General features: G+C 35.1%; 1 protein-coding gene across 2 annotated transcripts in view; it reads right to left on the reverse strand.

Moving 5' to 3' along the window:
• The window catches only part of LOC128996389 (uncharacterized), a 154,523-nt gene that overhangs the window by 12,800 nt on the left and 117,635 nt on the right, over positions 1 to 24,088 (reverse strand). For both annotated transcript variants that reach the window (XM_054421691.1, XM_054421692.1), the window contains exons 12-15: positions 16,688 to 16,891; positions 15,802 to 16,046; positions 11,427 to 11,615; positions 8,910 to 9,057 (exon numbers count right to left, since the gene is read on the reverse strand). In XM_054421691.1, the coding sequence (XP_054277666.1) occupies positions 8,910 to 9,057; positions 11,427 to 11,615; positions 15,802 to 16,046; positions 16,688 to 16,891 (786 nt within the window). The remainder of the gene's footprint in view (positions 1 to 8,909; positions 9,058 to 11,426; positions 11,616 to 15,801; positions 16,047 to 16,687; positions 16,892 to 24,088) is intronic.

The raw sequence follows: 24,088 nt of genomic DNA on the forward strand, positions 1-24,088 counted from the left end.
GTTAGATTTTGCTGTGGACATTCTCAACAGAATTGATGAGAATCCAAACTACCTGAACAATGTTTTGTTCACTGATGAGTCAACGTTCCATGTTAACGGGGTTGTAAATCGCCACAACTGCCGAATTTGGGGGTCTGAGAAGCCACGAGAAATTGTTCAACACCAACGAGACTCCCCTAAGGTTAATGTGTGGTGCGGTTTAATGAACGATCGAATTGTTGGACCTTTTATTTTTTGTGAAAACACTATAAATGGCGATATCTACTGTGAAATGCTTGAACTGTACGTGTTTCCACAGGTGAATGACATCGAGGCGGAAAAAGGACTAGTAATATTCCAGCAAGACGGTGCGCCGCCACATTACAAAAAACGTGTGCGCTCGGCCTTAAACGCTCGTTTCCCGGCAAGATGGATGGGGAGAGCTGGCCCGATCGCGTGGCCTCCAAGAAGCCCAGACATAACACCACTGGATTTTTTCCTGTGGGGTTACGTTAAGAACTTGGTTTATTCAGAAAAGATACGTGACATTGACCATCTTCGTCAAAGAATCGTAGCTGCAGTAGAATCAGTGACACCTGATATGTTAACTAACACTTGGAGAGAGATCGAATACCGGTTAGATATCTGTAGAGCTACAAATGGGTCACATATCGAGGTGTACTAATGTCAAAATAAACTTGAGTAAACCCTCTTTAATTTCATGTATTAGATATAAGAATATAATTCTCTACAATAAACAATCGTTTATCAAAACTAGGGAGTTATTTTTCGGACACCAGGTATACAGGGTGATTTGTACTCAGTGTGACAAAATTTTTTTCGATGTAAGTACAAAGTAAATGAAGTGTGATGATGCATATCAAATGTTCCAAGTCTAAAAATTAGCTTCCCAAAAAATTATTTTATGTTTTTAAAAAACAATCATGTTTTTAAACTTAATACAGCGATTTCTCAATTACCTGTATATGGATTTGAGTAGATAATGCCATTTTCGTGTTCTAGATTAAATTTTGAACAAGAATAATGGAAAATGACGGAGGATCAATTGTAAAAACTCCATGGTAAATAGATTCAAAGATAAAATTTAAGATATTTGATAAAAATTTTAAAAACAATGGTCCATTGCATTTTTCACACCCTGTATACAAGAAAGTGTCGGAATATGTTAAAAACTGTGCCATTTTATAAGCTTTCCAACAATATGCTACACTATTGAGGTTTAGATATTTTTTTGCTTGTTTTAGTGGTTTGAATGCCAGAAAACAAGGAACTTTTTTACTGTTTTTACTGTTCAAGCTGAATCAAAAATACAACTTTTGCTTAATACATGCTGACTTTCCATGTTTTAAATGTTAAAGACACCATGCTTTGTAGTTTTCAAACCATTAAAGCGTACATAAGCCGACATAAACCTCAATAGTGTAGCATATCGTTGGAAAGCTTATAAAATGGCGCAGTTTTTAACATATTCCGACACCTTCTTGTATACAGGGTGTGAAAAATGCAATAGACAATTGTTTTTAAAATTGTTATCAAATATCTTAATTTTTATCTTTGAATCTATTTACCATGGAGTTTTTACAACTGATCCTCCGTCATTTTCCATTATTCTTGTTCAAAATTTAATGTATAACACGAAAATGACATTATCTACTCAAATTCACAGGTAATTGAGAAATCGCTGTATTAAGTTTAAAAACATGGTTATCTTTGAAAAACATAAAATAATTTTTTGGGAAGCTAATTTTCAGACTTGGAACATTTGATATGCATCATCACACTTCATTTACTTTGTACTTACACCAAAAAAAATTTGTCACACTGAGTACAAATCACCCTGTATGTATATTGCCTATGGACTCAGAAACTGCTCGACAGATTGTAATGCAAATTTCCAGCATTATTAAGCATGATTCAAGGATGGCTTGTGTCAAGTTTGGTGAAGGTCCGTCAAAAGGACTCCGCCCCAGAGGGTTTTAAGGGGTCCAATGTCAGACATTTGGAACTACAAAGTTTACAAATAAAAATCTATCTATATTATTAATACGCTACATGCAACTTTGTAAACAATAAGGCTTTTTTTGTTTTAAGATTTAACCCCACATATTATATACCAAAATGTTTGTCTAGGTGTGTAGATTTGCAAACTAACCTTACATTTTTGAACAAGTCCATTGGGCTCTGCCTCAGTCTCAGTTGCTTTTTAAGTTCCATGTTATTCTTATGAAGAATATTTGTTTACATTATAATCAGTTGAATAATTTAATTGCTATTAATATTTTAGTTGCAATTTAAGGAAACGTGTGCTACAAACATTTTTACTGACTTGGTTTAAATGAAATATTTACTATTTTAATTTGGGCCGGCGTAAATATTACAATGGAAAAAACTGATAGAGCCTGGACGATGATATACTAAAAAGAAAACTGAATTAACTAACACTGTGCTGCATTTTTTGAGCTATCATTGAAAGGAGCAGATTTGCAAACTATGTAAACATAGAAAGTTATAGAGCACCACCGCAAGTAGAAGAAATAGAAATAATGTTTTTTTTACAATTTATAATCTTTATTATGGACAACCTAATGCATCTATCAATGGGAAACATTTGTAGAAAACCATAAAAACCAAGCTCAGCTTTTGAAAAATGGGGAAACGGAGAACCGCCGAGCGCTGGCGCTAATCTGGGGCCAAACCCTTTTACGCTTCATTAGGCTTCAGCTCGCACACCAACTAACACTCCCCCCCCCCCTAGAATACCGCTTTCCCCAAAAGTACCTGACCTGTGGGGTGAGAGAGGAGGATAACTTTGGTTGTTGGGGGGGGGGGGGGGTTGCAAAGGGAAATGCCTTTGAGGAGGAAACGCTTCCGTTAGTGAGAGGACAACCGATGGGATAGTGACCATCCGAACATAGAATTCTGATTGTTGAGATAGTTAAACTTAAACTTAAGCATGAGTCGTCTCAGGAAATTATCAAATAGTTTCTAATAGTGGTTACCTAGCCTTTTATTTTCTGTTCCCTTAGTGCACTGCTTTATTTTACAATAAAAACCTAAAACTTAGCTGTGATTTTTTGTGAATTTTATTGTGAGCCTATTTAGTCAATCAAATGCATAAGAAAAATACCCCCGCTGCAGCAAATCTGCAGACTAAGCGAATTTCCATTTGTTTGAGTTGATTTTCAATTCAATTAATCAAATCAATCAATCAAATCAATCAATTTAAATAACATTAGGTTTAACGAGTACCTAGGTTTGCTGCTACAAGAAAACTAATAAAGTGTGTTTTTTAGTAAAATAAATAGCTTAGTGTTAGTATAAAATAAATAAACTTGCCAAGTTTGATCAAAATATATCCACAAACAAGCAAACTACAACATTTTCGGGGGAGCGAGCTAGTCAAGTGGGTAGAGAGCAGAACTCAGGTTCCTGGGGTCCCGTGTTAAAATCCCGCCAATCACCAATGGATTTTATCTAAGTGATAATGCCGTAACCCCTAGGTCTAGCCTAAACACTTTACACTATTCAATGTATTTCTATACAAGAGATGAATAAAGTCGTTTTGAATTGAATTGAAATTGAACTGAAGTAATGTGAAAAACAATTCCAGGCTCGTGCCTATCGTCCTAGGAAAAAAACAAACAAAAAACTACAACATTTTACAATATTCTCCATAAGAATAACATGGGAATTTTATACAGGGTGTTGAAAATGTCTGGAACCAACATTATATCTCGTGAGTGGTTAAAGAAAAACAACTGATATTTTGTGTACGGATATACTATGGTTTTACCTATCTTTTGGTGCCTTATGAAAATTTTTACCACTTATAGGGAACGTCCTGTGGAGGTTGCAGTAAAAAGTTTTAATGGAAGCCTATTGTAAATGATACATCATTTTAAAGGCCATTTTTTTCTGAGTAAGGAGCCACAAGGTTCATCTCAAAAGGACCACCCTAGCAAAAATGGCGACTGTTTGAAATTTAAAAAACCACTTATAGGGAACGGAATTTTTAAATTTCAAACAGTCGCCATTTTCGCTAGGGTGGTCCTTTTGAGATGAAACTTGTGGCTCCTTACTCAGAAAAAAATTGCCTTTAAAATGATGTATCATTTACCATAGGCTTCAATTAAAACTTTTTACTGCATCCTCCACAGAACGTTCCCTATAAGTGGTTTTTAAAATTTCAAACAGTCGCCATTTTTGCTAGGGTGGTCCTTTTGAGATGAAACTTGTGGCTCCTTACTCAGAAAAAAATGGCCTTTAAAATGATGTATCATTTACCATAGGCTTCCATTAAAACTTTTTACTGCATCCTCCACAGGACGTTCCCTATAAGTGGTAAAAATTTTCATAAGGCACCAAAAGATAGGTAAAACCATAGTATATCCGTACACAAAATATCAGTTGTTTTTCTTTAACCACTCACGAGATATAATGTTGGTTCCAGACATTTTCAACACCCTGTATTTAAATTTTTTTTCTTCGTTACCAATAACCGTACAAAACCACTTTTATATACTAAAGTTATTTGTTTTTTTTAAGCTCCTTAAAAAGGTTTAGAGAGAAATTAGGAAATTTTATGTTTTGAGGGTCAAAAATGAGAAAAACCAACTTTTAACCCATAAAACCCCCCATAAGCCCTCGTTTCCATAGTCCGATCATGCTGGTTCGCGAATTCAAGTTGTATCTCACCTTACACCTTCAAACCAAATTTCATCAAAATCGGACAAAAATTACTCAAGTTAAGGCGTTCACGGACACATATATATGTAAAAATCTAAGTAATATATATAAATTTAAACGAATGGTGTTTTTGCCCTCTGGGGACATCATAATGAGAAAGTAAATCGGTCCCGGGCCTAGGTGTTGCCGTGCCACCTACGGTAATAGGGAAATTCACTAATAAATAGTTAAATACCTAGTTGAGTTCCTTGAAACAAAAATTAGTTATATATAAGCGGTGTCTGGAAGGTCATGTGGGTTTTCATTCAGTTTAACGATGCCTATTGATTTGTTTCTATTGTTTCAGTGTAAGTTGTTAATTCGATCAGTTTGTTTAGAGAATTTCCTTTTCAGGGGATAAGCTAAGCTTATTAGGCTAGTCAATCTAGAGTCAAATTAAGCATAACATCGGAAGGGCAATAGAAATAAAATAGGTATATGAGATTTTGTCAACAAAGGTGTCCACAACATCATACTAAAATTCGAGAAAAATCGAAGTGGCGGAAAGCCGCCCTATTGGAAAAAAGCTTCTGCCTTATTGGATTTATTAGTTTGACTACTAAGCGTCTTAAAAATCTACGGTTTGTTTAAATAGCTTCCTCATTAAGTCTACTTTAAGATAAAAACAAATTCTATACCATTTCAATATTGTTTTGTTTAAATTAGACAGCTTTAGATTTAAGAAATACAAAATTTCAAAGATTTGTTTGGTAAAACTTTTAAATTTTTGCAAATACAAACTCAGCTGTGATATGATCATACATATTTTGTGGTTATTAAAATAATCTGCATTAAATTTTGAACAATAATAATCATCAGTTTGTGTATAGCTTCGAAGATGGGATATATTTGTTACTAGCTGTTTGCCCGTTCTACGTACGGGAATCTTGTAGTACGTTGAAACCTTATATTCAGAACAGGAGTTGGTTTGCATATTTAGTCTGCATATTTCCAGATATGCTGGCAAAACTATTACTGTATAGGAATTCATATAAACCTTCGCAAATCTGACAGTTTCAAAGCCAAAATAAATGCTTCGCAATTAAATGTCACCCGATCGTGTTAGTCCATATTTTATATCTAATGATAAAAGGAATTGCTTTATAGATCTATGAGGCATAGCCCTTAAGGTAGGCCTGTAATTGAAAGTTACTTTTCACACTGGTTAAAAGTAGTTAAAATACTACCTCAACCTCACTAATGCACACTTTATTCGGGTTGAAATTTTCATTAACAAAGGTGCTCTTGTCTTTTCCAAGAAACACTGAGAAATAAGGACATTAATGCGTTACCAACAGACATACACAAACAAATAAATACAGAATCGAATTAGGGGATTTGCTACGCTTTAACCAAAGCAAATTACAAACAAAATAATTATTTGAATGTTTTGATAGTGTCATCAAATGTTGTGATAATCGTTTTTAGGCCTAATCAAACTGTAAAATTTGTGTAAATCCGTTGACAAATGCAGCACTAACGATAACTATAGTTCTAAGTAGTGATGTGTTTGTACGTAAAAATGATTCTTACTGCTACCACCGGTTCTAAGGAAAAGTAGCAGTACCATAAACCAACGTTTACTTTTAAGAAAAGAACTATAGTACTTACGACCAATTCAAACTGTCCTTCTAATCAAACTGTTTTATAGGTGTTAATCCGTTGGCAAATATATAAATAAATAAATACACAGGCCACAAAACATGTAACATGTAACGTTAACAACGTAAAGCTTTAAAACTCACTATGGTTTGCTAAAAAAAAAAACTTTCACTTGATGTGGTGCAGTACCGATGTTATTAATCTCCCTTGGTTTTAAATGTCTTTTAAGTTCGAAAATCAAAGTTATTTCCCATTAATAGCATTATCTCTAAGCAACTTTTAATGTTAACATATTAATGACAGTTTGAAGAAACCACCTTTATCCAAACAAAGGTTTCTTATGTAAAAGATTACGTAATATCATCTAAACGATAATTGGTACATCTAGCAAACATTCGGAGGAAATGTGACAAAAAACGCACAAATCTGGGGTTTTGGGCGTTTGTAGTTTTACTTCCTAAGTAGGAAAAGTACCGATATCGTTGTCGAAATGTAAGTAAGTAGAAACCAAAAGTGACACATTGGAAAAGCGAGTTTAGCTACAACTGTAAGTTAAACCTCTGTTACGATCACAGCAAAATCAGAAAGATCTTCCAAGATCTCAGCAACATCCACGATCACCCAGTCACCCACTGCAGTTGTGATTTTTTACTTTGCACTTTACACAACTGTCCTTGAAGCGCCGTCAATGAGTGGAAACCTTTTGTAAGATACTTGCGATTAATTAAACCGGTTAAGTAAGGCACAACGTTTTTAATCTCACTTGGTTTGGATGTGCTAACAAAACTTGATCGGAAATGGTTGCAGTATTTGTAAACAACTTTTACTGTAAACATATCAGTGAGAGCTAGAAGTGAGAACTAATCCAAACAGCTGATCGTTATTTCATCAAATGTAATAGTAAACATTAGGAGAAAATTTGACAAAAATCAAACAAAATTGGGTTTTTGATGGTTTGTTATTTTGTTTTCAAAGAAGTGAGGCCATGTTTTTATAGCCAAAGACACTCTCACCAATCCAGTAAATACAGACAAATAATTAGAACCTTGATCGGTATTCTAGTTTTCTAGGAGTAGGCCGCGTAAAATGACATTTTGGCGTTACAGACGCAACCACAGAATGGACAAACAGACATACGGACAGAAATTGAGATAAGACTCGTTTCGGCTTTCTTAGGCTATGAAACGTAAAAATAACCAAAAACTGCATGATTCTAAGCAATGTACAGACAAAACTGTAATTTTATTTATATAGATTAGTCTTCAACTTGGAACGTCTAGGCTACTAGACGCGCGCTGCATCGTTACATCTAGTCCGGGTAAAATACACTTTGAGGCGGGAAAAATTGCTTTAAGAAAATTTAAGCCATATTTTGGAATCATACATACAGGACAATATATAAACAAAAATCCAACAAAATCCGAGCGTGGGAACACTGAAAAAGTAGGGGTTTTCAAACATACCAAAATTTAATTTTTCATAATAGGCAATTACAGTAGTAGTCAGAGAAATAGGATATGACCTTAACACAATTCAATGTTTTATGGTTTTATTTTTATTGTTGGGTGTGCAGAGTGACATACTAAAAGTTGTAAAAAATTGGTCTACGGGAAACCCCTAAAATCACTATTAAAATTGGCGGCTTTTCCCAACATAGGACAAATTTTGAATAGGAGTCAGACAACTGTCCAAAAGCTGCTGGGTGCTTTCCAAAAGTAAAAGGCTCGGGTGGGCAGTGGAGAGAAGATACACTAAGGTAGACGACCACTTGGAAGACCAAGTAATGAAAGATCTCCAGACTGGGATCTATATTAGAAGAGGTTGGAGGTAGAAGAGAAGAGAGCCAGAATCTGCTGGAAGAAAAGGTACAGTAGGTGATAATGCAATGGAAGGTAGCTAGTGATGTGACGAGTCGGGTACTTTCCTGACTCGAGTGACTCGACTCGCCAACTGCTGTGAACTCGAGTTACGAGTCGAGTCAGACTCAACTCGAAACTCGACCCGAAACCAATGCATCATGTGAGTCTGCACTCTGCAACGACTCGGAGTCGACCAATAGGGTTATAGTTTTGCGAGTCGGCCGACTCGGTAGCGGCCAATAGCGTATCAGCTTTACGAGTCGAGTCGAGAGGCGTTCCGAGTTCGTGTAAGTTCGGCATTCTCCGTACGAGTTCGTTTTGTGGATCGTGAAGGGTTATTATACTCGCACTCCGCCAATAGGGTTTCAGTTATACGAGTCAACTCAACTCGCGTTCCGCCAATAGCGTTGCATCTATGCGAGTCGACTCGTAATGCTATTGGCCGAAAGCGAGTAAACTCGAGTCAACTCGTTACGTCCCGAGTTCGTTAAGGTTCGGCTTTCTCCGTATGAGTTCGGTTTCTTGACTCGGCTTTTGCGAGTCGGACTCGTAACGTTACGAGTTCGTGTAGCTTCGGCAATCTCCGTACGAGTTCGTACCAACTCGAGTTGGGAATGAGATGACTCGAGTTGACTCGACTCGGGTCTTGACTCTAGTCAACTCGACTCGCCAACTCAACTCGTCACATCACTAAAGGTAGCTACTGAACTTAAAACCAGATACCTTCTCCACAGGACCGAATGCAAATCCTCTGTGCAGATATTCTTGGGATAACTTCATGTTTGCGTATTTTCTTATTGACGGAATTGAACACTCCTCCTTTGACAGGGAACATCATGTAGAAACACTTATCGTCCGTGAACGACATATCCTGAAAAAAACATCTGACAATTACCTAAACGTTGAACATTTAAAAAAAATTGATCAAGGATAAGGTTTATTTGCAGTGGCCAGTTTTAGTGAATAAACAAGTATATTTTTAGTTGTAGTGTTATGTACAAAAGAGTAGGCCTATGCTTACACCATGAGGTTTTAAGGATTTGTGCTGGCACCTTATAAACCCTTAGAAACGCCCCAGAAAATTTATGCTTAAAAAAAATTAAGTTAGCCAAGTGCAAAACAACATATGTGCGGTTCTGACAGAAGATAAATAAATTCTTAATTCTTTTCTTGCACGTTTACCCCATATCCTTGACTATCATATCTGTTCAAGTCTGACAAAACAAAAAAATGGTTCATTTTAAGGAATAGGTCATGCATACCTATAAACAAATAGACTTACCGGTAAGTATACTTTTTGTTTATCTCAGTTTTAAGAAATTGAACTATATTAATTACCTTTTTTGGTTGCCTTCATACTTGAGCTACATGTTTGTATTCACCCTATGTAAATTTGTCTAGCTTGTGTTGCATATTCAGGAGGTCATTTACCTGCATATCAAAAACACTGATTCCACTATATTGTGAAACAAAATATTTACAACTATCACTGGTACTGCGTTCGGGCTGAACGGGTGATGTGTTGTTGGATACACAGCGGAGGAGAGGTCTTTCCCTTCTCCGTTTAATTTCTTGAGCACAAGAAATAAAACGGAGGGAGAAAGACCTATGACTCGTCCGTGTGTCCGTCGGTGCGTTTTCCGTTTGGCCCCAACACGGTGCCAGTGACAGTATTATATATATTTTGTGTGAATAGACATTTCTTTGTTTTATTGATCTGACGATAGAAGACTGTACATAGGGTAAATAAAAACCTTCAGCTCAATAACGAGGGCTATTAAAAAGTTAATTAATAAGACTCATTTTAGTGAAACTTACAACACAGAACAATTTTATACTGACACATTCTATAAATTTATTCTATAAAACTGTTTTAAAAATGTAAAATGTTCACCATTTATTCATTTTTTGAACCTATGGTTTTATGAATTGTTGGTTTTTGATTATAGTCCCCTGTCAAATGTACATATACAGGCTCCCGTGTGCTCCTGAATGAGGCAGGTGTGGGAGTAGTCTTAATCTCTTCGGTTGACCTTGGAGAAATACAATTTCGATGGTGGCACTCTTGAAAATGGTGCGTTTGAACGCTGTGGGTAAAAAACAAAATGGCCGCCGTCGCAAACTTCTTTTCTTACTTATATCAGTAACCGTTAGAGTTATGAAAGAATTGTTGATACCAAAATGTAGCTATTTCAAATCTGCACAAAAAATATTGTTAAAGTTTTTATGTAGGATACACCATTCTTTCATAAAACATAATTTTATATTTTTCATAAATAAATTAATTAGGGTGGATGTAATGTCCCAGGACAGTTAAATATTTCAAAAAGTAATAAAGGGTGTTTCAGTAAAGCGTAACGGGCTATGCAGATTTAGATTCTATGTTCAAAAATAAGTCGAAAATGTTGTATAACATTTTTTCGATTTCGGCTTAGTTTAGCCGTAATCCACCATTTTGTATTTTTTGAAAATAGTTCATAACTCATAAGCTCTTGGAGATATTTTTATGAAACTTGGTATAAACTTTAAGTCTACAACTATAAACATTCTCCGAAAAAATCTTTGATCAGGCTCATCGAATTTCAAAATGGCGGCCATTAAAGTTTTTTAAAGTCAAATTTCATGAAAACCAGCAATTAAAACAAAACTTTGAAACGCAGTATGTAAAGTCCTTTTTATTACAAATCGAACGACACTTTATTTGCGAAAATCGGATAATAAATAAAAAAGTTATGTAACTTTTATTATGTTTTTGTCACTAGTTTCTATGGAATTTAAATTTGTGATTTCAAAATGACTGCCATTTTGATAATTACTATTAGTAATAAAAGTAACATAACTTTTTTATTTATTATCCGATTTTCGCAAATAAAGTGTCATTCTATTTGTAATAAAAAGGACTTATAATGTTTTGCAAAATTTTGTTTTAATAGCTGGTTTTCATGGAATTTGACTTTAAAAATATAATTGGCAGCCATTTTGTTTTTTACCCTCAGCGTTCAAACGCACCATTTTCAAGAGTGCCACCATTGAAATTGTATTTCTCCAAGGTCAAACAAAGAGATTAAGACTACTCCCACACCTGCCTCATCAAGGAGCACACGGGTGTACATTTGACAGTGGACTATTAATTAAGTACCCAGATGTAATTTTTTATCAATGTTATTTGTCATTGTTTTATTTTTCCGTTACTATTGAAGTAGGACATAAGTTACAGGCTGTAATAAATCCAACACATACCCTTTGATCTTGGGTGGATCGCTTTCTAACAAAAGACAAGATGGTGAGACCATTCTCTATGCGGCCAGTCTTGTTGTAGATATCCTGTGAAGTGTCAAGAAGAGGAGAAGTGTAGCCTCCGATCCAAGTGTCCATGAGGAAATGACGGCCAGACTTGTCCACCCAGCCTAGAACTGCATCTGTTTGCGACTACAATACAAACACAGGAGTTGTCAAACATTGAAATGAAATCATGCTGTAGCCCTTTAAGACCTCTAATCTAAGGGCATAAGTAGGCCAATGTAGAGTTTTTCAGTCACTAATGAGTAACAATAACATAACCCAACCTTCATCTATGCGAGCATGAATCAACAAAAACATGGGCTGCAATCTGGGAGCACAGAGAAGTAATATACAGAGGATGCAAGCTAATGGGACAACCGTGCACTTTTAGCTGTGGTATAGTGGGGCGGAAATGTACTGGTTCCGAGCAAGGAAGAGCCTGAATAGCGATGGCCACATAGTATATTTGTAAAGCAGTTGTAGCGCACAGGATCTTCCTACAGTGTGAGCGCTGTAGTATGAGAAAGCGAAGGGGGAATGGAGAGGGGAAGTACTGTATAGTATGAATAGAATTTGCTCTAGCAACTGGTACTAGACACCACTTAAGTTTACCATTGAATGTATCCTCTGTATCTTACTTCTCTGTGCTGGGAGTAAGACTGTTAGGTGAAAAACCAATGGGTGGGTGGTGGAATTGGTGCATCCCTTGCTAGGGGACAGAAATAAAGATTTAAGGTTTGAATCCTGCACCAGTCGGGATTGGGTGCAACTATTGACTATTGGATACTGAAGTAAACATTACATCTATTTAGAGCAGTTTTAGTAATTTTTTTTATTAAAAAGGAACATAGTTGAATGAGCCACTCATAGTACAGTCTAAAACTCTATTTATTCCTTTGTTCGTTGTTACGGTACTGAGATTGTATGTGTTTTTACAAAAATCAGTACACTTCAGCACTCTCAGTGAACTGGATTCAGCTGTGTGTCTCTTATAATTTCAAAAGTGGCTACAACATTGACATTGGAATAGAATATGATCTACTTCTTTTAACCCTTCCCAAGCTGGAGGGCAAAGCTCTACTCACTATGCGCGATCAATAATTTGGTTGAGGTTAAATAATCACTTTACAAATTTTGATGTTTTCCCACTTCTATCTGATGATTAAAGTTGATTAATAAAGTCACCATTTTATATAAATATTTTTTTATACAAGTTTTATGACAATAGTTGTTGCAATATATTCGTCCAATGCTTGCTAAGGAATGCATGGATCCGTATAGATACGTCTAACGCATGTAAATTTTGTTTAGGATAAAAATTTATTTTTAATAAACTGTTAAAAAGGTTAATAAAATTAAAAATATCATGATAAGAACAACTGACTACTTTATTATTATCGAAAGACAAAACAGACATAAGCCTGGCTGGGTCGAGTACGGCGGGGTGCAAGCAGCCACTCGCTCTCTAACTAGACATGCAGGCCAGTCAAGCAATGGGCGAGTCGGTAAAAAGAGGTCAGTTGAGAGCGAGTCGAGTGATTTAGTTGAGAATTGAGTTGCTTGGCCAAGTAACTACCCCCACCACCACGATTTGCCTGCGAAACATCTGTTTACTGCTGTCAAGTGAGTCCAGCGACCACAGAAACAAAATTTAATTGTTTTATTCTGTGGTCGCTGAGTGAGTCAGTATTGGGGTAAGTTCAGTGTAGGTAGGCCTACTCACTTGACTCGACTATTCGACACTCAATCACTCAATGCTTCAGTTGAACAGTTGGCCCTGTGTTGCATTTTCTTGCTGTAGCCTACGTAAATCATACTCTCTTATAAAATTCAGTTTTTAAATTTTTTTACCTAAAGATCAACAGTTCAATGGGAACGATTTTATTAACCATTTGGGTCATTAGAATTCATACTCCCTAAACTATAAACATGTTTTCTAGCAGAAATATATTGAAAGGTGTTTTCACATTTTTTATTTGGAGGCAACTCTTGGCTGCCTTTATTGAGTGTTTTCAAGAAATGCATTATACAGTAATTTTCCAGCAAATTTTATCCTCATGGAATATCATAAAGTTTTTTTTACAAAAGCTATAAAGCAATCTCTGAATTTAAGTGGTGATTCAGTTTAAGTTCTAATAATCTAATTCAGTTTTTAAGTTCTAAATTCAGCAATAAACTCTTGTCGTGCCATTTTAAACTCATACAACATTTAACACGAAAGCTACGGTATACGGAATAGGAAAATGAAATGAAATGAAAATGCTTCTTTATTGAGGCGAACTTAGGACCTCATGGTCCTTTCTTACAGTTAACCTCTAAAAACTAATAATAAAAAAAAAATACAATAAAGTTTGTAACAACTAGTAATAAAATAGCAACAATAGGAAAGGGATGCGTGTGGACAGTCTAGTCAAGTGCTGGGTGAGTTGAGCAAATCAACTACTGGGCCTAGTGGCCTACAAGTTACGAGATCCATATGATGCCAAACCACCAACCAGAAATTTTCCTCGAAAAATAAAAAGTTATCGTAACAATAATCTATATATTAATAGGCAAGCATGTTTCTTTAACACGTTCACTGCGCTACGAGATCCCGAGGTCTCGTATCATACCTAGCCCGTAGTGCGGGACCCATAATTTGGCTTCTTTCCAAAAATTAAGACATCGATATTTCGGCGTACAGGTATCGTAAAGAAATGAAACTTGTATATAATGCATTTTTCTTGGTGTATCAACTAGTAAATATGAAATGAACAAGATAAATAGATCTCGTAACACACTGAAGTAATAAACTTTTACTTTATTACGATACGAGACCCCTGGGTCTCGTAACAAAAATAGTTGTTCCAAGCACTACATGAGGCTATAATGGGGTGATTAGTAACCATGGTACCCTTTGTCGAATGCTTGGATGAAAGAAGAAAACCAAAAAAATAATTCAAGAACAAAGAGAAAGAATAATGGTGTTTTTATGCTGTTATTTTTAATGAGTTATCTAATGTTTTACAGGTTTACATATTTATCGTTTTCAACTACGGGAACATAAATCTTGTTTAACTATCAACGTGTTTCTCTTCTAAAACAGCACTAACGGATGCGTATTAAAGGTCACTGGTAAATGACCTAAAATATCACGATTGTGCAATGTTGTATTTTGATGTAAAAAAGCAAATCATTTACATTAACTTGAATATTTCTCCTGGTCCCTACTAAATCATACAAAAATTAATGCTAAATAATCGTCAAACCGGCCAAGCAATTTCCGATAAACAACTTTGTATCATTGGTTTTTGTTTTGCGATTGGGATCCCTTTCCCAGCCCTTTAGGGAAGTGGTGCAAGTCTAAATATAGCTTCGAGGTTGCACCCATGCCTTCCCCCCCGCCCCCTCGACTCACTGTTGGCACGCACTCATTTCGAGGTCATAGCCCAACCCCAAAATTATAACAAAATAAATACAGTAATTTGTAAACATATTTCATTTTTATTTTATTTAGCCTGAAATCAGCTGTAAGGAAACGCATTCATATAAAAAGTGATAAAAGAAAGATAAAATATAATTTTTATACCAGTTACGATTATGAGGAATTCGTAAATAAACAGATAACATATATTTTTCTTAATTTGTTATTGTAGGAAAAGAATAAATACAAATAAATAATCAACTATTACAGCTGTGCGGTACGAGATCTCGGGGTCTCGTACAATGACGTCATATTTACTTCCTGGGCTGGCTGAAGATTGTCAACATTGTACTGGTTCAGATAAACAAACACTCAGCGCTCTCTCGCCTTTCTTTACGAGGTTATGATGCGCAAAAGATTAGGTACTGCGCAACGTAATCTCGGGGTCTCGTATTGCACCTGGGTACCAATATACCAATATATTCTAACCAATATATTCTTATCCGCTATGATTATAGCGGACGAGACCTATAGATCTTGTAACGCACCATTGGAATAATCCTGGAAAATATACAAACCTTTTTTCTCAGCTCGTGTACATTGCAGGGAAAATCTACGTGTATACTGTTAGAAAGGTATTTTCCTGTAGATGTGCGGGATCCCTTTATAAATTAAAATAGTTTAAAAAATAAGCACAAAAAATGAATTTGAAATTTTAAAAAGAATTACCATGGGTTTTATGGGTTTATGCTGGTGACAAAATAACAACAAAAAATAAACAGAAAATCAAAACAAATGGAAGAAATTACAATCACATATTTTATTTACAGCTTGGGGTGAAAATAGGGAAGCCTGTGCATTACATATTTTTGGTTGAGTTTTCGACTACTAGTATTGATTAATGGCCTAAGGTAACTCTGTGACACTCACCATTTTCTGATCATCAGAGAAGCCGATGCCCGTCCAGTGGTTGGTGTTAGAGGTTGTGATGGTAAACTTAATCTCATCCTTACGAGGATAGAACTCCCACTGGGCATGATACTCACAGTTGCCCTTGGAAACATCACAACCTCTGGGAGACTCCCACTCGCCTTGGCATGGGGTGATCTTGGGCACTGGGGGCTCTGCGCCACTGGCCACCTCGTTACCAGCAGCTGCTGTCTCTGAGGTGGATTCTGTTAAGAATTTTGGCGTGTTTAGAGGTAGAGATATTTGTACAATGCCGACAAAGCGTGCATTTTTTAAGGCCTTTGCTTTTCATCTTTAAAAATGAGCAATGTTTGGATACAGCATTTTTACTGATCATCAGCTGAGTTTACGGCCACGATAATTTTATTCAAAGCGCAATGATTAAGTTCAGCTGGGTCCAGTGCCGTCTGGAATATAATGAAAAAGGTTTCAGAACTGGTACTATAATAAAAGTGTAAATTTGTAAGGTAAATAAGACCAACAGAAACTACAGGAAACTCAAAACTAGCTAGAGTTCCTCGATAACTGGTATCTCAAAACATGTTTCCACTGCTTTCCTCCTGAAATTGATCCTCAATGAAATGGATTACATTAAAATTCATGTAGTGTCATTTCCTGTCATTTGGCCTGTTATTCGCTTTGAAAAACTTTACCACAAACCCATTTCTTAGCAAGCACATAGGTCAAAAAAAGACGCCAAAACACATATATATATGATATATATTATACCTATATTACAGCATTATGTAGAGAGTCAAAGATGGATAAGGCTCATCAGCTCACACATTAGGCTGAAGCTGGCCAATCAACAAAAATAATGATGACACAGATTACATTGAGTAATTACCGTAGAAGTTAAGGCTGATTACTCCTCTCTGGTCGCCATGGCCATGGTATTTGAGCTCGTCTGGTTTGTAGAATTCCTTCACCTTTGCCATATCCTTCTCCAGGCCAGATTTGGGGAAGTGGTGGTACTTGCCTGGCTCTTGGCCCCGGGACCAGATCACATGCATCAAGTCCTCTTCTATAGAATGGTCTGTGGGCTCAGCGGCTAGAAGAAAGTACAAACCATAAGTACATAAATTAAATATCATTGATCATATACCACACTTTATGCTAGAAATTATGCATTATTCTATGAATAGTGTAAGCAGTTAACCAACTGATAAAGTATTATTGAGTATCAATCAACCAAAGCCGCCCCCTTGCATTCATGTTCTATACTGTTTTTTAGACAGTCTTTCTACGGAATCTCTTCTTGGGTACACCTAAAAAAGAACAGAGTTGAATCAAAAAGCCTCTCAGTTCTTGATTTTTAATATTACTTTGATTTTTAATTCCCCCAATTACTTTAATTTAATCTGCTTGCTCTATGTATTGTAAAATTCAGTAATACAATGTGATGCCATATAGCCTGATCAAATAAACCAAGCCAATTGGTTGTTCCATCACTCCACCTTCTGTTCTCACTGCTATCACAATCACCTGAAACACTCCGTACCTCCATTCATCAACCAACCTCACCAGCTCCTGCACACTAATGCGGTTATTCTAAAACATTACAAAGGTGTTTCATTAGAGTACTGGCTTCTTTGTTCCCATCTAGGTCCGGACAACAATGACGAAGAGGATGGGATTCGCCCCTTTTTTTGGATTTGCAGCCAATGAGGTTAGTTAGTTTGATAAAATAAAAGGATTACCTTATCCAACCACAGTTGCTGGCATAGTTTCGTTCATTAAACCTCCTCAGGTCATGCGCAACCACATCATCAATGTATTAATACATTATGGTATGTCCAAAGATTCTTTAAAATAATGTAAAAATCACAATAGTCAAAACTAGTCATGTTGATGGTTAAAATGGAATAAAAAGTGATAAAACTAGTAAAAACTGTAGAGGCTGGCAAGCACTGTCTTATCACTGCCTTTACAGTTTTAACCAGTTATTCCATTTTAATCATTTGATCAACTTGACTATTGTGATTTTGGTATTTTAAAGAATCTTTTGACATACCATAATGTATTAATACATTGATGATGTGGTTGCGCAGACAATGACATGACGAAGTTCTAATGAACGAAACTATACCAACAACTATGCTTGGATAAGGCAATCCTTTTATTTGATCAATAATATATTCTAACCAATGGTCACAATGAATAACATTAGTTAGTTAATTCAATCAGACTATATGGGGTATACTGATTCTTGTATTGTTTGTTTTAAAAAAAATCCAGCAAATTTAGTTATAGTATGTAAGAAGCAAAATTGATTTATTTTAATTGTTTGTAGTGGTAACATTGTTTCTTTTTTCATTTCCCTCACAAAGTTTGATTTCATTCATAATTCTGTATCTCATGGCAGGCAAATCTCGTAGACATTGTAAGTACAAAATATTATTATCCATTATAATCTAGGAAAGTTAAATCTGAAATTAAAATTTGTATTATAAATACTATTGAACATGGATAGGGGAAAATAATATTCACTGTTGGTTAACCTCAAATTCTAGAATATGTTAAATTAGGTTATAAGTATGTTAACTTGCAAAAAGCACATTGTACGAAAGAAAATGGTAATTGAAATTTATATTTAGAATAGTTATATTAGTAATATTTATGCATTTGTATATTTTTTTTTACAGACGAGTTCCTGTATTAAAATAGAGCTCTACGGAAGGTCATCATAAAGTAAGACTGTTTTAGTTAAATAATTATTTAGGACTGAGATACAGAGGTATAATTTAACTAAATGGAAAGTATATATTTGTTATGATTTCATTTATTTTATTAATAAAATGTCAGTGGTGTACACGGAAATGAAATGGCTTCTTTTTAACTTAGGCTAAATCCTATTGAAGTTATATAGTTCTGTAGTACAAATTATTACATTTATACTTGTTTATTGGACCTTACGAGTACAAATATATGTGCGACTCTGCTAAAGGACATTGAAGGAAAGCCTTATTCAAGTCGATTACTGTAAAGTAACTAGCCCCTTGTAGATGATGATACATATTTTGGAGGTCACCAATTGGATAGTTCATTTTCACTAATTTCTTATTCAACTCAGAATAGTTGACTACCAATCTATCTTTTGCTGTTAAAAATGCTGGGCTGCTATATTCGCTAGTGCAGAGGTGCCCATCCCCCCTAAACCCAGAGGCGCAATCCCCCCCCCCCCCAAGCCAAAGGAGTAGTCCCCCAATTTATGTTGTCGTCTATTTAAACCTACCCTCCCCCCACCAATTCATCTGACAATTTTCCCTTTACCTCATAAAACGAGTATTTAAAGTATTTAGTAAACTTGAGGTACAAAAAACAAACTTGCTGATTCAGAATCAAAATTAAATGTTTAATAGGAAACGTCATTTAACAATACATATCTAACTAATGGTTGAATTAGAAGTTTTTCAATTTACAAAATTCCGAATTTGTATTGTCAGCCAACATGTGCTCAGTATTGCAATAGACAAAGTCTTCAACACGTTCAACAATATACTCGGTGAATTAATCTACTCCAACACAGTACTGTAACTGTACAATATATTAGGTGGCATTAATGTTTAGAGGGCTTAAGAATTCAAACAGCTTTAAGTGTATTAATAATACTGGCAAAAAGTATCTTAATTGTTTCAAAATTATAGGCAGAGTCACGAAATAAGTCAGACTATTGTTGCTCGCCACTGCAGGCTGCCTTCTACAAAAATCGCCGGGCAAAATACCATGCCTTTAGAACAAAAGGTTTTTGTGACGAAGTAATCTTATAATTCATTTTTATAGCCCCAGGATTGCCTTTTATGACTAAAATGGTAGGAACGCATCTTGTCAGACAATCCGTTTGTACACAAAACACGAAACGATAACAGATAGGCCTATCAATTCTCGCGTGTATATTGCCGCGGGCAGGACTGGAAGTAAACTGAATCAGATTATGACGGAAAGACGTGGTCTCTGGATTGTCGTCTAAGTTATCAAAAGCTGATATTGGGCTAATTGTAGTGACGGAGGAAAGTATGTTGAAAATATAATGGGATTCATAATTGAGTTTTCCATTCAAAACTATTGACAATAATAACCAATTTATATGCTGGATATAAATGATGGTCTCGAAATTCTACAGTACTGCACGAAAGGAAATTTATTAAATACTTTGAGGAGTTTGAAATATATGAATACATAAAATTGGGACAGCACAAAATTTGTATATCCCATTATATTTTCAATACCCTTCTCAGTCACTACAATAGTCCAATATCAGCTGTTGACAACGCAGACGACAATCCAGAGACCACGTCGGTCCGTCATAACCTGAACCCGATTCAGTTTACTTCCAGTCTTGCCGACGGCAATGTACACGCGTAATAGGCCTATCTGTAATCGTTTCGTGTTTTGTGTTAAATGTTTGTAACGTATTCTGACGACACCTCCAGAAGGGGATCTTTTGTAAATCCTGACTATAGTGGAGTTAAAGAACCAACAAAACATATGTAGCATGTAAAATTCGACACTGGCATGTTAAGGATTGTCTGACAAGGTGCTTTACCATTCTTAGAAGCAATCTTAATTACGAACGGCAAAATGTTGTTGTTGTTGATAGTGAGCTACTTTTAGTGAGAAACACTTTTTCGGACTGCTTGTACAAAATTATACAGCCATCATGACAGCTAGCAAAAATTACATATCCCCCCCCCCAAAATCCCTTAAAAAAAGTCCCCCCCCAAAATTCCTGTGGCGCAAACGCGCCACGGTACCCCCCCTCTGGGCACCCCTGCGCTAGTGGATGGTTCTATTATACCTTGGGCTAACCAATCGTCTACTATGGCTTTCATTTTGTTCAAAGTGGGCGAACTTAGAAAATAAGGGCGAATACATATAGGTTTATCATCAGTAAGCTTTAGTTCTACTTATAGGTCAAGTGCCTCACCAATCTTATCAGTAAATACATTGGGATAAGATTTTACTAGTTCTTCTATTTCTGTGGTCATCTCTGGAGTTCCGATATGAATATTATTTATTGCTAATTTCTGCCAATTTTCATCTCCACACAACTTTATTTTGTCTGAAGGTGCGAATTTAAAATAACAGCTGTTGTCATTTAAATCGATAATTAGGCCTTTGTTACGAATGAATGGAGCTCCCACTATCATATCATAATAGTTTTGTTTTATCACCAAAAATTTTTCATACCAGGAATACTTGCTTATCTTGATTTTTATCTTACATTCATTTATGATGTCCAATGGTTCTTCATTTGCAGCTAACATTATATCAGTCCATTTCTTAGTTCCTCTAATTTTATTTACTGCGTTTAGTTTGTCATAAAGCTCTTTACTTATAAAGTTTCTACTGGCTCCAGTATCGAGTAGAGATTTTACATGTATTTTCCCAGTTAATTTTATTTGCATGCATGGTAAAGAATGTATTGTTTTACCTTTGGTTTTTGTTATGCTAGGTTTCTTTAACTTGTTGTGCCCTTTAACTAGTTGTCTTAATTCATTTTTGAATGCGAAACTATGGTTTGTATTATCAATAACATTTTGTTTTCTGGGAGGATAAGATACGTGAAGTTCGGTTCTTACACCTCCCAAGTTTATGAGTTTTTTGGTTTTCTGAAGCACTGTCTTGCTGTATGACCTGGTCTAGCACAGTTATAACAAACCCTGTCTCGTGGATATGAGGTCCCACTTGACGTTTGTCCATACCCATGATTTCCCTGATTTTCAACTGATCTATTATGCATATGTCCTGATGATGTATTTGACGTAGTAGGAAACATATTGTGTCTGACATAGTCATTAAAATTAACGTTGTTTAGGTTTATGCACAGTTGGTCTAGGTCTCTGAAGGTTATCGGATTTTTTTCAAACACTAATTTATTTCTGATTTCCGGGTGGATGCCATTTTTGATGAAACAAACCAATTCTTCTTCAGTGAGATTTCCCTTCAATACTTGATGATTTGTCTTGACCTCATTTATGTAGATTGACAACGGTTCGTTTGTTTTTTGCGGTCTAAAGATGAGTTCTTGTTTCAGTTTCTCCTTCAGTGTTATTGGTATGAAGGTATTTATGATATCTGTGTGTAGTTGGTCTATTGATTGATTTGTGTTCTTGTGTTCTAATATTTTATTCGTGAGTGGTTGAGAAGTATATGTAGGCAAGATTTCAAACAGTTGGTGTGAAGTAAGATTGGTCTCGGTGGTGATGGTTATTAGGTTTCTTAAAAAGTCCAGCAGAGGATAGATTTCTAGTCCATTACAGATCCTGAATTTTTGGAGATATTTTTCTAACGGATTCTTAATTTTTCCGAATACATTTACATTTTCAATCTCTTGAGTGGGGCCTGCTCGTGGTTGTATTTGTGGACCAAGGCGATTGTCTAATGGAATTTCTATAGGCTTGAAATCTTGAATGACTTCCAGTGTCTCTGTGTTATGTTGGGTAGGGGTAGAAGATGTTTGTCTACCGTGAACAACATGCTTATTTATCTCTGAGTCAATTTCCTCTTCGTCCAAAATAGAGGTGTTTGTTTAACCTTTCTTCAAACTCCGCCAACTCCTCCTGAGGGATGTCAGTTAGGATAGCTTCAAATTGCGACGTGGATTTTTGCAATTTATCCACATATTCAGTAAGTCTATTCGTAAAGGATTCTTCTAATTTACACAGTTTCATATGTGAAATTCTTAAGGCTAAATGGGCTAGCTTAGCCTTGATTTTGGCTACTAATAAGTTGCTATTAGCTTCCTTGCACTGACCTATTAGTTCCTCTACACTATATAATTTGTTTTCTATCGTGTCAAATTCATCTTTAAGTATAATTTTCCCTTTCAAATTAATGACATTTGTTGGAACGTCTTGACATGACCTTAATTGCCTCCTTAAACTCTGAACATCATTGTTAATAATATCTTGTCCTCTTGATAAGAGCTCATATGTTAGCTCTTCTTTGATAAGGTAATTCAAGTTAAATTTAGACATATTTATGAAATTATCTTGCTATAGATTCATGCTCATTTAGTAATTAGGCTGTAATGTAATATTTCACTCTAGGCTAGTAAAAATTAGGCTTGGATAAAAATTTAAAAGTAGGCTATAGTGATTTCCAGATTTTTTTTTATATTTTGTTGTTCTGTAGAGCAGAGTTGCGCATATATTTGTACTCGTAAGGTCCAATAAACAAGTATAAATGTAATAATTTGTACTACAATAGGTTATCTGAACTAACCGGATATTGTATTGAGTCGAGCTATTCTATTTAATTGTTGTGTTTTATTTCATAGTATTTAATTTTGCAAATATTGTTGTTGTTTGTTATTAAGGGAAAAAAAATTGAACTAAATTTACTTTGATTTTTTTTATTTTGAAGTGGCAGAAAATTTATACTGATTCTTGTATTGTTTGTTTAAAAAAAATCCAGCAAATTTAGTTATAGTATGTAAGAAGCAAAATTGATTTATTTTAATTGTTTGTTGTGGTAACATTGTTTCTTTTTTCATTTCCCTCACAAAGTTTGATTTCATTCATAATTCTGTATCTCATGGCAGGCAAATCTCGTAGACATTGTAAGTACAAAATATTATTATCCATTATAATCTAGGAAAGTTAAATCTGAAATTAAAATTTGTATTATAAATACTATTGAACATGGATAGGGGAAAATAATATTCACTGTTGGTTAACCTCAAATTCTAGAATATGTTAAATTAGGTTATAAGTATGTTAACTTGCAAAAAGCACATTGTACGAAAGAAAATGGTAATTGAAATTTATATTTAGAATAGTTATATTAGTAATATTTATGCATTTGTATATTTTTTTTTACAGACGAGTTCCTGTATTAAAATAGAGCTCTACGGAAGGTCATCATAAAGTAAGACTGTTTTAGTTAAATAATTATTTAGGACTGAGATACAGAGGTATAATTTAACTAAATGGAAAGTATATATTTGTTATGATTTCATTTATTTTATTAATAAAATGTCAGTGGTGTACACGGAAATGAAATGGCTTCTTTTTAACTTAGGCTAAATCCTATTGAAGTTATATAGTTCTGTAGTACAAATTATTACATTTATACTTGTTTATTGGACCTTACGAGTACAAATATATTTTAATACAGGAACTCGTAATGTCTACGAGTTCCTGTATTAAAATCAAAAAGACACTTTTGTCTATCATTTTTTTTTTTTTTTATTTATGATACAGTATATGTTTACCCTGAAAGTCTGATCTCCCTTGAACAATTT

Source organism: Macrosteles quadrilineatus, unplaced genomic scaffold, assembly GCF_028750875.1.
Source record: "Macrosteles quadrilineatus isolate MER2022 unplaced genomic scaffold, UCM_ALF_1.0 Scaffold_6__1_contigs__length_79288215, whole genome shotgun sequence".
Classification (NCBI taxonomy): domain Eukaryota; kingdom Metazoa; phylum Arthropoda; class Insecta; order Hemiptera; family Cicadellidae; genus Macrosteles; species Macrosteles quadrilineatus.